General features: G+C 40.6%; 1 protein-coding gene across 1 annotated transcript; it reads right to left on the bottom strand.

Annotated features, from left to right (window-relative positions):
• Positions 1–3,643: 3,643 nt before the first annotated feature.
• Positions 3,644–15,503, bottom strand: LOC104083720 (dystrophin-like; the record flags this gene model as incomplete). The annotated part of the gene is made up of 4 exons (XM_009587311.1): positions 3,644–3,975; positions 6,560–6,645; positions 9,996–10,197; positions 15,429–15,503. Coding segments are annotated over 4 exons (695 nt in total), but the record flags the coding sequence as incomplete, so codon positions are not given.
• Between the last annotated feature and the right edge of the window lie 2,072 nt (positions 15,504–17,575).

Raw genomic sequence — 17,575 nt, 5'->3', positions numbered from 1 at the left:
TCAATGATTCTATGATTCTATGATTTTACTACTCCTTAACTTCATCTGTACTGGTTTTTCATGTCAAGTACTCTACTTCAAGTACACTCTCGGAAGAAAGCATACTTAAAACAGTTTATAACCGAGAAACAAATATCCAAAATTTTGTTGAGAAACAGCAAGAGACATTTTCATCCAAGCTTCACTCTGTTTTCGCATCACATTTCTTAAACGTCCCAATGTCACAGTAACTCATCCAAGGCAGTGATGTGAATTGCTAGGTCCTATTTGCACTATACAAGGAAAGCATATTAATAATTTTCCACTGTGATTAAAACACAGCGTGTGTGTCCTTTAGTCCGTAACAGTTCCTTATCCTGTTTACTTAAAAATGTACCTATCACAAGTCTAAAAGGAAGGTGCTTTCACACTGCAGTAATACTGAATTCACTCAATTTTTCAAGGATCTATAGGTTGCTTTGATGCAGGCAGAACTATATAGTCTTCAAATGGTCATTAGATCAAGTTCTTCGCTCTTACTTAAAAACTTTTTTTTTTTTTAAATCTCAAAGTAGAAATTACATCCCTCTGCACTGGGTAGGAAAGGCGAGTCCCATAACACCCTTTTTCTCCCAACAATTACTATCAGCACCTTTCCATAGATGAAGAAAACCATGAAAAGCAAGCGTGGGTGCTGGGGGGATAAAAAGCAAGAGGAGGGCAGCAGCAGGGCTGGGAAGGCCGCCCTCCCCAACCCAAGCGTGGGTGCTGGGGGGATAAAAAGCAAGAGGCTGCCAGCAGCAGGGCTGGGAAGGCCGCCCTCCCCAACCCTCATTCCCAAGGCCTTGCACTTCAAACCAAAAAGCAGGCGAGATTTCCCCCGTTATTGCCGGGAACAGTAAACATCCCCTTTTTTTTTTCTGCTGTTGTGCAGACAGACAAGGCCGTTGCCAGGGCACCTAACCTAAGGGGGCTGGGAGAGCCATTTCTGAAGCACGCATTTGTTGCAGACTGACATGACTGCAATTCATTGCTGGCTTATCATCACCAGAAAGAAAAAAAAAAAAAAAGAAAGAAAAAAAACCCTAAAGAAAAAGCATTCCTCACTGTGGGCGTACAAAGAAAGACTTAATTTAGTTTCCACACAGCAATGTAAACTATGAATCCCCACATTATTTTTAAAAATTGAATTATCTCACTTCAGCCAAAGGAGGCCGCTGGGAACCCTGTGCAATCCCCCCTTGGCTGTCCGGCTCCTCCGGCCGCTGTGTTTCCCAGGCTGGTCCCTGCTCCCCCCTGGCACCTTGGCGCTGCCCCCCAGCCCCAGGGCCCTCCTGCCCCCCACACCACCGTCTTACACCGAAAGGATCTCGCTGTACCCCTCTCCTCCCTTTCTCCTGGAAAGGTCTTATTTCTTCTCCCATCTCCATTCCTGGCTGCTCCTTTCTTTCATGCTTCATCCTACCCACCCTTCCGTTTCCTCCATCGCTATTATTCCTTCTATTGTTCTTACCGCCGTTCCCTAAGGGTGGCCCTTTTTTTCCCCACTCCTTAGTTCCTTCTCCCTCCCCTCCATCAGGGCTCTCCCTACACTTGGATTTCTGCTCCTCTCCCTAGGGCTCTGTCCCCCCCTATTTTTGTATTTCTTTCCCCTCCTCGGTTGAGCCTCCCTCCTCTTTCTGGTCCTCCTAGAAGATCATCTGTTCTGCTGCAACCCAGGTAAGAAACCATCCTCTCACTCTGCAAGTTAAAATGAGGCTTTACCCGAAGGAAAAAGAGGGGATGAAATGCCTTTTACTGCAGGTAAGAAAAAAACCTATTTTTCAGTGCAAGTAAGAGAAGGAAACCTCAGGCTTTCCGAAGTTCTGATTTATGAACGTGTCAAAGGCTGTGCTTGGGCTGTTTCTAGAAATGCCAGCAGCTGGATGCGGTACAGCATTCAGCCCGCTGGCATGTCTTCATTTGTAATGACAATGTTGCTATCTCATTTTATTCAAATAAGCATTTATTCCAAGGTCTTCTTCCTACTTTATAAAAACTGGTTTTGTGTATCCTCTCACTACGAATTTTATTGTTTTTTTCCCTAATATAAAAACACATAGTGTCAGCCCCCTTCCCAAAAAACCATGTTTTTGTCAGATTCCGAGGTCACTTTTCTTATCAGTTTTTCAACAGTGTTCTAAGTGCTGTTGCCATTCACTTGGGAAAACGACAGGATCCAGCGAGTCCTAATTTCCGAGGAAGGTCATTTGCACAAATGAGCTTTTGACCATGGATTTGCTGCAGCATCATTTTGTTTTGGTCTCACTTGCAAGCCCAACATGGAACTTGAGGCTTGAAAGCCACATCAGGGTCTAATCCATCTATCAAAGTTGCTACGCATAGTTTATCAGCAGAGGTTATCCATCCAGGCTACGGCCCTATAAAACATTAATTTGGAAATGGCATCAAATACGGACTAGAATTATAAAAGGTCAGGACATGAATGATGGAAATGGGAAAACGTGAATGCTGTAGAATTGACCTGACAAAAGAAGCTTAAAAAGTACAGAAAGCAAATGTCATAGAATCATAGAATCATTAAGGTTGGAAAAGACCTCTAAGATCATCAAGTCCAACCATCAACTCAACACCACCATGCCCACTAAACCATGTCCCTAAGCGCCTCATCTACACGTCTTTTAAATACTTCCAGGGATGGTGACTCCACCACTTCCCTGGGCAGCCTGTTCCAAGGCCTGACCACTCTTTCAGTAAAGAAATTTTTCTGAATGTCCAATCTAAACTCCCTTGGCGCAACTTGAGGCCACTTCCTCTCGTCCTATCGCTACTGAAGTTTGTGGTGATTTTAGAATTAGATTCTTTTCATAGTCACTGTGTGTAAGATGACTATTTCCAAGCATTAATATTCATTGAAAAAAACTTGCTGCGTTTTGCTTACTACAGAACTGAAACTACTACATATGAAATTTGAGCAGCAGGCAAAAAAGCAAACAACTCCCCCCACCCCCAACCAAACAAAAAGTCCCCCAGGGCCAGTTACGGGATGGGAAAAAAGCGTTTCTTCCATTGTGATGTAGAAGATGCATTGAGAGTTAATCACACACCATACATTACCTCCCCTCCTCTACCTTTTCATTAAGCAGCTGTCTTCATCCTGTCCATTCTGCTGGTGGTTAGGATAAGGATGAATAATTCCCTTAACTCTCTTTCCCCCCAGCTTAAAAAATTTACAAGTTTGAAAAAGAGCCTCCAGTTCGCCATGTATTCCTCAACAGACAAGACAGGAATTCTTTCAGTACTCTTTAAAGAAAACTGGCATTATCCATTCAAGCAGTGAAAGGAGCTCATCGAGCGCTCCTCGCACCTGGGCAGCACTGCAGGCAGTCGCTCCTTTCCTATCGCTCCCCTGGGCACCTGGTTACCTGGCTGTCACTGGTAAGTATATGCCCCAAATTTAGATTAACTATTGCTGTTCACCTACATGGCAGCAATGAATGGTGATCTACTGCTGGCAATAGAAAATTGTAAACCCAGGAGCTGCTGCAATAAAAGACTTAAACTGCTTGCAGGGTTCAGTTACAATACAAGCCTTGATGACAATTATTTGCTGTCTGGATAACAGCATAATCTGGGCTTCTTCCACCACTGCCAGAGAAACGGGCTATTTCAAATACATCTCGTCAAAGGAACAGTTTAATACACCAATGAACACCACCATTAAATGACCTCGGTACCCTAATCCTTCTTCCAGATTTTCAATCCTCTTCAGAATGGACAGGCTACCTCGACACGAAATACAAATCAGAAAATTAACAGCGAGCAAACATGAACTTACAAACTGGAAGCAGCTTCTGACGCTCGGCTCGATATTGCTGCCCCCGAAGGAGGCCACTTCCCCCAGCTGCCGAGGGATCTGGATGGAGTCGTGCAGCAGGAGCCCCAGCCGGCGCTGGTCGCAGAAGCCGGTGGAGCTTGCCACTTGCTTGAACAGGTCTGGAGGAAGGAAAAGGACACCCGTGCTAAAGCATCACAACCGGGATATGGCAAATAGCGTGGAAGTTTGCTTCGTTTCAAAGGCTCACAAGTGCGGTCAACAGCCTTGGGAGGTCATGAATACAAATGCGTCTTCAATTTGGCTGCTTCTCTTCTCACAAACACTGGTTTTTTTGTCTGTTAAATAAGCAGTCTAGTGATAATTTTTAATAGAATTATTGGCTTTTACCTGGGAAGAAAGGCCATTACAACGCAGCACCTGTGGCATTACTGATAATAGCAGCTGTGATTCTGTAACACAGCTAACTAAACAGCAGGATCTTTGAGCCACAACAACATAAATGCTTGAAAAAAATCGTTTAACAGTAAAATAATCTCACACAACATACAGCACATTTTCAAGTCATGTTACTAAATCAACATACAACTCAGAGAATCCACTTCTTTCAGATGAGTTGAACTGAGAAACAGGAGCTCCCTAACTTCGATATCATAATCTTTTAATCCAAGAGTATTTCTAAAATGAAAGAAAAACATTGCAGTACGACCGAACCAGACATCCACCGGGAATCTTAATATCATATTAAGTTTTCACTTCTGAAGTGAAATGTCACGAGAAGCCATGTTCTGTAACTGCATCATTCTAGAAGAGAATCCTTCCAGGACAGAATTACTACCCTTTCATAAGCTCAATTTAATTGAGTGGGAATTAGTTATACTACACATACATTGAGGAGGTTTTAGAGTTCATAATAATAAGAAAAATCAGGCTAGCATTAACTGAAATATTTATTTGGTAATATCCCTGTTGACAATACATGACCTGAATAAATTCTCCTTACTTTTCAAAGAGTTTAAAAAAAAAAAAAAAAAGTGCAAGAGATGGCTAGAATAAAATAATGTCCTTTTTTGGAGCCGCCTTAATATTTCACCCGACACCAGGGACACAATTATAAAGGTGCTTCAGCACTGCTCGAGATAACTTTCCTAGCACTGCCATGACACCTGTTTTCTTCTGAAGGAATAAAGGAATGCATAGAGAAAGGATTATTTTTTAATTACATGAATTTCACTCTTGCCAAGTCTAGTTTTATAATACATAATTTTGGGATAAATCCTTCCATCACCTCTGCAAGCCTGAAGACTTGTGCTCTACCATAACCAAATCTACCCTGCTGCACAAATGAGAGAAAATTTTAAGGGGTGCGACTCATTGCATACTTGCAGCAATACTAATAGCAATTGCTCTACGACTTCAGCATGGATGGTGAAGCCAGACCACAGCCTGGCAGAGACAATTCCTTCCTCTCCCACAAACGATTCAGCTTTCAACTTCCCCATCATTAAAACATTAAGTGTTCTACAACCTTAAAAGGGGGGCTACGCATTACTGTACACACACGCTACAGGAGACTGTAAAACATGAATAAATGTTTTCCTTTATAACTTTGATAATCTTCAATGAAATACCATTTTGAAAAGTATCTGTACTGAGTAATTTTCTTAAAACTTTTTCACAACACCCACACAAAACATCTAGAGATCTAAATTGTGGCATACATAGTGATTGCCTTAAAATCTGATCAAATTATACATAGTCATGCATAGACTCCGTTGTTGGAACTGCCTGTTTTCTCTTTAGCGCCTTCAACTTTCATTAGTAGAAGAATAGAATAATAACAATTGATGAAGAACTGCTATGGTATTGGGTCAAATCCTAAAGGTTGTTTTTTCAGTGTTTTTTCTACATGCATCAATGAGTGATACCATTTAATTTAACCACAAAGTTACTCTTGAGAACTACTCTTACTGGTAGATCTTTTCTGGATCCTAGCCTCACTAACAGACCGATTCATTAGTCAGATAAAACTAAAACTTCAAATGGAATTTTTTCAAGTATTTCAGGTCTATTAAAATATGCAAAATTTGCATACTTTAAATATGTGTTTAAAGATAGCAACTGTATTTAAGCACAATGCACATAATAAGACCCTGACCACATTGTGGAAAACATTTTAAAAAAATAATATATTTTAAAATGGTGTAATGTAAGATGTCCTGTAGACATGGATTTTTGTGTATGAAGGTGCGCTAAACCAGTGGTCTCCAAAGAGGGGGTGTGTCCACCACAGAGGGTGTGCAAGACAATCCATTGGGGTGCGGTAAGAAAATATTTTTTCTTCCGACAATAAATTTAAAAAAAAATTTTATAAAGTGTTTATTCCATCTTTATCTCATGCCCTTTTAATTTCTGTTTTTGTGTATGTTTTATAATGTACATAGTATACTAGTACAGTAGTACATCTATATAATTTATAAATAAATATACATCTATTGGGGGTGCATGCTCAAAAACTTTTTACCAATAAGGGTGCATGATCAAAAAAGTTTGGGGACCACTGTGCTAAGCTACCTAAAACCATGCCGAACAAAAAAAAAAATACAAGGTGGAGCAAATTAACACACTTTGCATCTGGACTATCGAAAAGAATGTCTCTGTATGCTACTTAAATGTTTATGTAGTGGGAAGAATGAAAACAGAATATAAACACAAACTAAATCTGAAAGAACTACATTGACTTACATCTATATTTATCTTCCAGGTGTGCTTTACAAAGGGATACAACACCAGTTTTGAAAGATAAGACACGGATCCTTCCTGTTCGACCCCTAATGAAAAAGAAACATTGGCTGGTAATATGATCCATTCATGTCATAATTTGTTTACTATAATGAAGTTCACTGCAGTACCATAGTCATCATAAATGACGGCCCACACAGAATCATGTTGCACAGCACATGCTGGCCAGTTATTAGATAAACTAGAAATGAAATATAACATATGGTTGTGGCTCCACAGGTGTAGCCGAATTGGATTGTGCTATTGTATCAATTCAACCAGAAATGGTCTCATTCAGAAACAATTACTCACCTCCTTTTTTATGACAAAAGTGAGAGTAAAGAGTCTTTACACTACCCTTATTTGAAAAGGCTTCTCTATGAACTGCTGCTATTCTCAGAGATGAGGAGGTCCCTGACGGAACAGGAAACCATCCCTTTTGCCAAAGACAATATAACTTCACTTTAATTAGAAATGTGATGCAGCAGTCGTTTTCAGAAAGTCTTTGCTTTCAGCCCTGCCCTGACTTGTTTGGGAAGGAGCCAGGCACAAAAAAGCAGCCTCCGCCAGCAGTGTGCAGTGACAGAGGCAGTAAGACATTCAGGTGAATGATGAAGCTTGCCTAGAAATCACAAGAAGGCTTGCAGGCTGCACAGGTATACCATTAACAACACGGTGTGGTTTCTGAGCTCCTCCTCACAGCACTCAAATCTGTGCTGCGCAGTGCCAAGGGGCTGGTATACACCACATCAGTCCCTGTGCTGCCTCCGGTCGGCCTTCCCCTCACGCTCACTCCCACCTCGTGACGTGCCTGCCCTATTACTTTTGCTTTTTAACGTGACTGTGAGAAGAGCATCCTCCTCTGTGCTGCAGGCGATGCAACAACAAACCTTCACAGCTTCTCTCAGTCATCTGGTTTAGCTCAATTTACTTCCAGTTGCTGGCTTCCCCCCAAGACTTTTATTTCTGATACCATTTAAAATGTATAACATCTATTGCAAACAAAGACATCGACAACATAGGAAGTTTATGCCTAAAAACGACATTTCTGAAGGAGAGCCTTATCAACAGTTTTGAAGCGTCACCAGTAAGAACACCACTGGAAATAAGATAAATCATGTACAGGCATGCCATAGTCATGCATTAGGCTGTACTGTTTGGAAAAGGGGCATGTTGTCTTTTTAATCCTATGAAAGCGTTGTAGGAGCCAGTGGTGCTCATTTACCCACGCATCTCCCCTGCAAACCCTATAGAAGGTGCAGACGGAAACTGGTGGACAAAGCAGAATTTAGAATTTGCAACCTTTTACTAAAGAATCCTGCATTTTTCATCACAAATAAGCATTTGCTGTTTACCTCTGCTTTCCACACACCACTCCTCTTACTCCTCTCCCTCAAATCTGTTCCAAATTAATTATCATCTATGCCCTGAGAAACTCCTGCTGATGAATACCAGGCTCATGCAAATTATACAAGGGAAGAATGTAGAATGATGATTTCCCTGCAAGGCGTATTAAATTGAAACTTGCACGAATCATGAGTTGTTCAGTTCACTCTCCTCTTCTAAGTCAAACCAATAATTTAGCATGCTGCTGCAAATGAGCATGAGTGACTGATCAATTAAAACAAATCTGAAACGTGCTGGATTTGCAGAGCTGTGCCCATAATTAGATCAGTCATTGACTGTGAATTTGATTAATATCTTTACAAATGACAGTTTTCAATTATAAGAAAAGTAAAGATTCAGTACATTTAATTAAATGTCTTCAGTACTGCTATGCACTTCGGTTGATCTCTGCCTATTAAGTTTACAATGAAAACTAAACACATATAACCCCAAGGTCACCTCTCTTACCAGAGTAATTCAAACCTGAATTTCAGCAAAATAGCTACGAGCTTTCCTCACACATAAAACACCTCTCTGTTTCATTGTGTCCTGCAATATGCAGCTCCCTAGCATACCTAGGGAATTGCCTGGAGGCAGCCAATTATAATTTCTAATGTACTTTCAGCACAGTGCAACATAAAGAAAACTAGACTGGACACGGCAAATCTAAACCGGACGGTCCGGCTTAGGAGCAGCCTGTGGAACAACCTTTAGTTCCCTCTCTGCCTCTAATGTGGCTGATCTGGATTAACATCCCTAGCACAACTTTTTTGGGTTTTGCTAACCGAGTATCTTCATTTATATGTTATTTATAGTTGATGATAATTCAGAAGTGGATCAGAGTTCTGTGAAAGCCAAAGCAGATTAAAGAAATAAAACCTGTCTCTTAAATGAATATAGCTCCATTCCCTACTACTGGCACACTACACAAAAATATAATGTAATCTGGGTAATCCACTTCACAGGATATTGCAGCTGCTGCAGAGCATGTTATAAGCAACTGGCTTATCGGAGGTGATCCTGCAGCAAGAGACTGTACATATCTGGAATTTTTTTTGATAGGTGACCATTGACGCTTCAGTGCCATGATAAAGGGTGGATGGAAGAACAATGTTACGGCACTTCACTTCAATACAGTTCAAAATGTCAATGGAAATACAGTAATTAACCCATGTCCTTCCATTTCTATAGGTAAATGTTTATTCTGCCACAGTAATGAGCGTGGCTGATAAGAACCTTAAAAACACAAATAAAGACTTCCACTGACATTTTTTGCACTAAATTCACCAAATAAAAATAATAGCTTATTCTAAAATTAGCTTAAAAACGTGTGTTGGAATTTGTCTATGCATTATGTGCAACATCATTAACCCACCGAATAGGAATACTGATAAATTTTCTTAAGGTAAATTTACTCTGTGGTATTTATATTCATAGGTACACTTCTTAAAATTAAATTTTAGACGAAGTATTCCTCAAATCTCCTGTAAGCACATTAGAATAGAGATGAACTTCTTCCATCTTTGAACAAGGATTATAGATTGAAAGCTATAGAAAATGGACAGCTGTGAAAAGGTTTAACATCTGGCAGTACAGACAGATGCAAGAGTCTGTATGATAGTGTTCATACTGTTGCTTCTTGATAATTCTCTTTAATTTCTTTATCTAAATAAATTAAAAAAGCCATGCAAAGCCGTGACCTACTGAGGACATGCAGTCTCAGAATTGCTCTGAATACAAAAATCTGGTTAAAAAGTTCTGTTTTCCAGCTCTTTCATTGCTTAGCTTAATAAAGCTAGGATTGTAAGCCTAACCAAGGGCTGTATTGATTCAGCTAAATGCAGCCATTAAACCATGAGGTTTATTAAACTTTCACTTCAACTACCGTTTTTTTCAGTTTCAAGACATTCAAGACATTTTGTAATGAGGCAGACGGCTCATTACCCCTTTCCCCTTCCCCTTGCGCTGTTGGGAAAGCTCCTGAGCACCCCATGGTCAGAGCACCCATACATACGTATCGTAGACATTCAGCAGCCAGTTGAGGCACATGTCCACGCAGAGAGGAACATTGACCAGGTTATTGTGCTCTTGTTCCAGTCGATCGTAAATGGTGGTCAAGCAGTTAATGATCTGCAGAATATCCATCGGCTGGTCGTTTTGTTTGAGGTTGTGCTGGTCCAAGGCATCACATGCAGCAGACAGACTCAGGAGATCCACTGTTAAAATAAAAAAAACCCCCACAATAAAGATCGAAGAGAAACAGTGGTTGTATTACCCATAACCAAAAAGTAAATAGAACAATTTACTTGGCTTACATGTCTGGCCAGGGGACATTTTATGTGCTCTGAAAGTCATGTGCAAGACTGGTTTCAAGACTCCTATAGGTGCACTGTTTATTCAGCTGTGGTCTTAGAGAGCACTGTTTGTAAAAGTGAAATCTGTTTCATTTTTAGCTGTAAAGTACCTATTATGCTATTGGATCCCATAGAAATACTACACATAAATTACTATGTAAGAAAAAATTACATATTTCATGGTTTATGTTCCTACAGATAGGCTAATATTTGACTACTGCATTCACCAAATGTGCTCTAAACATAGTACATATCATCAGCTTTCCTGAGATGTGCTGTCCATTTCTTACAGAAGTCAAGCAAACTCCACAAGGAATATGCAAACAAATCACAACTGAACTGGGATTAAACTCTCTGTTACTTTTCCTCTGGTGAGAACAGGGAAAAGAAGGTTCCAGAAACGTTAAATGGCCTATTTCAACATTTAATAATGAAATTTATCCATTTTTAATTCTGCAGAATATTTACACTTATAAATACCTCTATGACTTTACGGAGGAAGACACATTTAAACTTATGAGTCAACATACAACAGAGTTTTTTGTCACAGACATCTAAAAACTTGATTTTCGTTCCAATTCAAGTCAGTTGCAGTTTGAAATTCAGATGTCCAAGGCAAAACAGAACTTCCCTTTCTCAGCTCTTAGTCTCTGCACACTAACATCAACAGCAGCATCACACTTTGGGGGACACCAAACCAGAGAGCTTTGGGATGTTGGTTTACAAAGTAAAACAGGAATAAGAACAAAAGAAATCAGAAAAATGAGACTATTGATGCAGATCTGCTGCTGCCACACAAAAACCCTTTGTAACTCCTTGCAGTGAATTTCCAGGGTGTGAGCAAGCCCAGATGCTGTTAGTCCTGTTCATACCATGAGCCGTCACAAAGTGCAGCACGATTCAACATGACTCGAGGGAGCAGGATCTGGCCCATAGTCAACTGCCCAAAATCATCTGAAATTCATCACAAAATTGGGAAAGGAACTGACCCAACTGCAGGAGTCCTCTCATTGGAATAAAAATGTGTTTTATTGAGTCCTGGTAAGCAACATCTCTCAGTAATGTAAAAAAAAATGTGCAGATGTTAAATGCAGAACCTCATACAGGGATTTTTTAAGAACTTCATCCAGCTTAAGGGCACATTTGCCAAATTCACATTTTGAGTAGCCTATTTTATGAAGGATGAAGCTGAGCCTCTGATGTCCTAGTGGAGATGAAAAATACTTTAGCTGCACACCGGGCTGCTTGGTAACGCTGCATGGACAGTACGCTGGGATTTTGTAATTGCCAAAAGAATTTCAGGAGTATAAATTTCATTGGAAATCAATAGGGACTTCTGCTACTAAATCCCTTAAGCACTTCTGAAAATTCCATCCTGTGGGCCTGACATACCCAGTGCTAGAGTGAATAAGGAAAGCTTGGAATGCTATCCCCATTATCATACCAAGAAATTTAACCTTAAATCTGTGGTTTTGCACAGAGTTTTATTGGAATTTTACTTTTTTCACATTAGCATATAGATATTTATTAAAAAAAATATTTTGGAATATTATGTTTAACCTACTAGCATATAAAATATAGCTATTCTAAGGTCAGCGTTACATCCTGCAAAAGCATATTTATCAGACCCATTCCTAAGAGTCTCAGAAAGACGCCTTTCTTCTAATAATTTATTACTTAAATTGGAAATAGAGCACTGCCTTCACAACACCTTTAACTCCGAGCTTTAGGCTGAACTCTCAGTTCCTTTGAGACTATGAATCAATGGTAATTAAATGAACCCCTCAGGCATCTGAGTGGCAGCTTGATTATATATGCAGCTACTGCTAAACATGGGTCATTCCACTTTGTGAAAGCTTTTCCCACTAATAAGCAGCAACTTCTCAAAAGCCTTTCACCCCGCTCTTCATCAACCTCCTGTCCTATCTTGAAGTTAATAACACATGTTCAATTTATAACAAGCAAAAAGTGCTTGCCACCATGCTCTGCTTTAGGGAACTTCTTTTTATGGGAAGAAGAGTGGCTCTGGCCTTCACCACGTTAAGCTCCTCCTGCATCTTTTCCACCAAGATTAAAGAAACTGGGGGTGGTCCTCTCCCAGAACCAGGAATTGCGTATTTCTTTCTTGAAAGCAAATATGGAGGTCCCATGAATGACAGATTTTCAAAAGACAAGCCCCAACAGTCAGATATGTATTGAAGAGTTGTATATTCATTGCCGTTCAGTGATTTGCAAAGCTTTAATTGAAATAAACCATACCACTTTATGTTTTGTACTTTTTGTGGGTTCTCTGTCACACTTTTGTTCTTTTCTACTTAAAATTCCAAAACTGACTCAAAAATTTGTGTGAGCCGTAGCTTCTAGCTTATTTTGAAATTTAAATCATCTATATAAATATTTCTTTGGCCTCTAAGGCAAGAGAAAAAAATGTTAAGATGTTTGTAACTAGACACCAACCTGTGGCCAGATTGCAAGAAAAGTATAAAAGACGACCTGGAATAACTAATCCACTGGAGGACAGAAGTCACAATTAACAGGCAGGAGAAAGTATGCTGTGGAGGTCACATACTGAACTTGGGGAAAACTCAACATATGGCTGGTGATAAAAAGTATTAATGGTGTTCCCAGAATGCAAGATCATCTCCTCCATAACCTGCTGCTGTTGGCTGATACATCAAAAAAAAAAAAATTTAATCTAGCCTGTATAAAATTAAAGGAAAAAAGCACCTTAACAGAAGTTACTGAGTATTTTCTTTTGCTGCATCTCCAAGAAAAGTTTGTGAATACATCTCATTTTATTGACATCACAATGTTCAGATGTGGTTTGCACTTGAAGATCAGATCTTTTAAAAGCAGCAAAACAAGAAAGTCAACACGCTTTGATGTGATTATCAAAGGAAACCATACATTTTTAAAAAACGGTGCAATAGTTACACCTGGCATGCCCACAATAATTTCGAAAGCTGGGATGATAGAGCCACACACTAGATTCTTCTAAGGTAACACAATACACAAGCATTTCTTTGTTAAGGATTACCACTTTCCATATTCTTCCTTAGGTTTACTGTTCTAGCATCTTAATGTTCATTGGGCTGATACAAACTGAAAAGAAGTCAGTCTAAGAATAGTTCATTTTTAAAAGTGTTTCTATTCTTGCCGCTGAGAAATAGGCTGTACCTTCACTTCTGCGGGCTTTCTATTGTGCACACATCTTTAGAATGCTCCTCAGTAGACAAAACTGCTCTGCTTTTTATGAAGTTTGCAGGAAAGAATATACATATATATATTTTTGAACTCCTGCAATTTTAAAACTGAAATAAAAAGTAAGAGCTGAAAGCAGCACCTACTGCAAGTGGGATTTAGGGATTTTGGCTATGTGTAGGAGCCCTGAAACCCAGCACTGTGCTCTACTTCTACTAGTGCCAAAATGCAGAAAAAGAATTTTGTAATGAGTTGGGTTTTTTTAAAAAAATCTAATTAAACGGAGTTCACAAGCGACACTGAAATCATAGAATACACAAATACAATGATGGTGTCTCCAAGCAAAAATATTTGTAAGAACAAAGACTGCTAACCAAATTCCTTAAATACTTCTCCTTAGATACAAGTACGAAGAATGTGCTAAAGTAATCAGTGTAAGCGCCACTGCGTGTCTCTGAAAACATCCATTCTCAGAAAATCTACCTAAGCGTAACCTTGAGAGATGAACTGACTTCAGTGCATAATTACAATTCCACACTGTAAAGTCCAAGATAAGTCTAGAATTATTCAGTGGTAGGAAGCAGTGTAACACAGATAAAACAGGATGCAAAGTTTTGCACTTTCACCCATAAAAACCCGTTACAAGTTACACTTGTGCACTTTCAGCTACAGAAACCTGCAAGTCCAAAAATTTTGGTTCCTTACTTCAGTGCTGCACTGATTATGAATACTTTTCACTGCATATTACTTCAATTTCTTCACACTATCTTTCCACAACAAGTGTTGTGCCATGGAAAGATGTTTGTATTTCTAATCATCATAATTCATTCTTTGTCACTGCATTCATGTTGAAATCTTTCATTATGTTACAAGACTTTTCACTTACTGTTTTTTTTGTTCTTTTTTTTCTTTTTCTTTTCTATTTTTTTATAAATTCAGAATTTAAGTCTGTTCATTAGTGGAATTCACCCATGCTTACAAGACTAAAAGCAAACATGCTTAAAAATACCGAGGTTTGACACGGTTCCAGAAAGCGTGTGAGCACAAATCCAAACTTGACATAAATCAAGAGTTGAGACATTTGCAACTGTGTCAGAAATTTAACCCTGTAATTAAATGCCAAATAGTGAATGTTAAAATATTTTAATAACCCTCCAAATTGTACCGCCCAATAAACTGCTTGCTTTGGCAACTGATTGGCCTACCAAGAAAACTACGAGCAAATTATTTAGCTCTCAGGTTACAATAAGCTGGAGAGGAAAGGTGACTCCAGTGATAGGTAGAATACCATACACCAGTTGAGACAATTAAAGTGTTAGAACACGCACATCACTAATGTATGGCTGATGAGAGACTTCTGAACGTAACCAAAAGCTGGGGAAAAATGAAGCTAAATGTTTATTGTGATGATCTCGTTTAAAGGCAACAACCCCTCAGGGTTCAAGATTCAACTTAACAAACCATTAGCAACTCCAGCTCTGGAGTGATTATTTCACCCAAACTCTCACCCTTCCCAATACACTACAATCCTCTTTGTTTGATCTGGAGCTGTAAAGCTGTGGCAGAGAGAGAACGTGGCTCCAGTAACGAGCACGGTGAAAATACTCGGCTAAAGAGTATAAAGGTAATAAATACATAGGGGATGTTAGCTTTGTTTCTGATCCGCTGCTCTGTCTTACAAGGGACAGATCTGCAGACCACCCAGCACTTTGGTTTCGTAAGGAACATGCACACCGGTGGCAGCAGAAGACCCTTCAGGTGAGAGGTTTCCATCCACCAGGTAGAGCTGGAGGGGCGTGGGGGTGTTTTTCTGCTTCTAAAAGTTGCGAATAAACTTGTGTGTTGCTCATAAAGTCTTCCTGGCAGCGGGTGAGGCACAGGCACATACTTACGGCAGAGGGCTTTCTGCAGCCTGCGGAGTTTCATGGCAGTCCTGTACGCCGAGAACCTGACGTTGTTCAGGTCAGCTGTAAGGGGGAAATATTAAAATAAAAGATCAGCTTTACACCTTAGAAATAACCAGACTCACAAAGACGTTGTTAAGTTGAACTAGAAGATTATACTCACTGGTTACAACAACAGAGGGGAAAAAAACCCAGTATGTTAGAAATTCTACTTCACTGAGCAAAAGCCCTCAAACCTTGACAATCAATCATCCAAAAGAAAAACGCTAAGTCCTAAAGTGTTACTTCCTTGCGTTCAAAGACACTGAACTTAAGAGCACTTGAAAGGACAACATCAGTGACTGCAGTAAGGCCGTCTGAAAACACTGCAGCCTTTCACACCGCAGGCACTGTGAGAGAGATAAGAACCTGAAACGCCTCCGATGCACCAGTCCGGCTGCGTGCAGGCAGCCCTGAGAGAAGAGCTCTGCCCAGGAAAAAGCAGGCAACTCTCAGATACTGCTGAAAAAAACTTTAAAATAAAAAAACAATGAAACTTCTGTGCTTTCCACCCAAGCAGATCCCAGCCATGCCCTGAGATGTAGAGCCTTCCTGGCGAGAAGCCAGCTCACCCAGCCAGGTGAGTTCCCCGGTCCCCACCTCTGAAAAGGCGGAGAGCCGCTGGGCTCCAGGAGCACTGTGGGGAACGGCACCCAGCTAGGAACAAACGGTGTAGTGCGATTTTTGCTACAGCCTTCTCGTGCAGTTAACAAAATAAGGACACCAGCACAAGTCCCCACTGAATAGTTCAACCATGGCTTGCAAAAACCTCCTGGGACACTGCAGGGAGGAGGTGGGCCACACACCAAACCAGTCCCACCACACTAGAACTTAGATAAGCCTCTCAGCCTCCTCCTCTCAGCCGGAGGCCCAATACCGGCTACTTGAACATAATTCAGCACCAAATTCTGATTATCTCCACAACAAAGCACAGCAACTGGTCCGTAGTCTAAGAAGTGAACACTAGACAAACTGAAAAGCAAGGAGGGGTTGTCTTGGACCAAATCTGGCCAGGAAACTGCATTTGCATCTTTCTCTTCCGCAAAACCAGACTGAGGAAGACATGCTTATTCTAGTCTTGTCCCTGGCTTTGCTGAGGGTGGCCTTGGGCAAACCCCATTTACAAGAAGAATGAAGATAAAATTCACTGAAAGTGAGGTTGAAACTACCGTGGCTGAATTCCTGCCATCAGTACCAGTATGTCAGCTAACTCGTAATTTATAACTAGATTTGGCACACCAAGACTACAGTGCGGATATACCACCGCTTGCATTTATTCAGAATCAAACTCAGGATGCAGAAGTGAGCGCGCAACTCTGGCAAAGGGCTTTTGTTTATGCGAGTAGATCAACAGATACCTAAGCTAACTGTGTGCAGCTGCAAGCTGGTACCTTCATCAAAGAGAACCCGGGTAAGCCATCAAGGTTGCTGTTTTGGGGCCAAGTCCGTGAATGGATGCTGTCTCCCAGGTGGCATCGCCAGCTCCTCCCGGGGACTGAAGAGTGGGGGGGGGCACGCCTGCGTGCTACAGCGCCGTCTCCCCCACCGCTGAAACACCAGACTGCTGCCGGCACGCTCCTGGCCCTATCACCTACCCAGCTAACTCCCGGGCACAGACACTCCTGGGCATCTGAGCGGCCCAGGGTGCGTTCCCAACAGATTGGTTGGCATCTTGTAATTTGAGAGTTTTCTAGCACAGAAATGGACTGTTTGTGCCAGCCAGTTTCAGCACCCGGCAACACTGCTGAATGCATTTAATTTACTGATGAAACCCATGGGGCCTAAGGAGTTAATGATGGGAAAGTGTTTGGAAAACATAAACTGCTAGGTAAATACAAAAAGAACATTACAAAAAAAAAATACTGGCTCAGAATAAAGGTCCGTTTAGCCCAATAAGCTGCTTCTAAGCCTGGCAGACTCTTATAGAAAGAATATGATGAAAAACAGGGCAAATACAAAACAGTTCCTTGCTGGCATATGCGCTGAGGTGCTATAAAGCTGTTTGCAATGTGGTAGCCTGGGAATAACTATCCCAACATCATTTACAATGCTATACAGGTATTGGTAGCAGAGGGAATAAAGTCTCAATTACATTA

This window comes from Fulmarus glacialis, unplaced genomic scaffold (genome assembly GCF_000690835.1).
Source record: "Fulmarus glacialis isolate BGI_N327 unplaced genomic scaffold, ASM69083v1 scaffold42821, whole genome shotgun sequence".
NCBI classification, from domain to species: domain Eukaryota; kingdom Metazoa; phylum Chordata; class Aves; order Procellariiformes; family Procellariidae; genus Fulmarus; species Fulmarus glacialis.
This window is presented reverse-complemented; position numbering and strand designations above follow the sequence as displayed.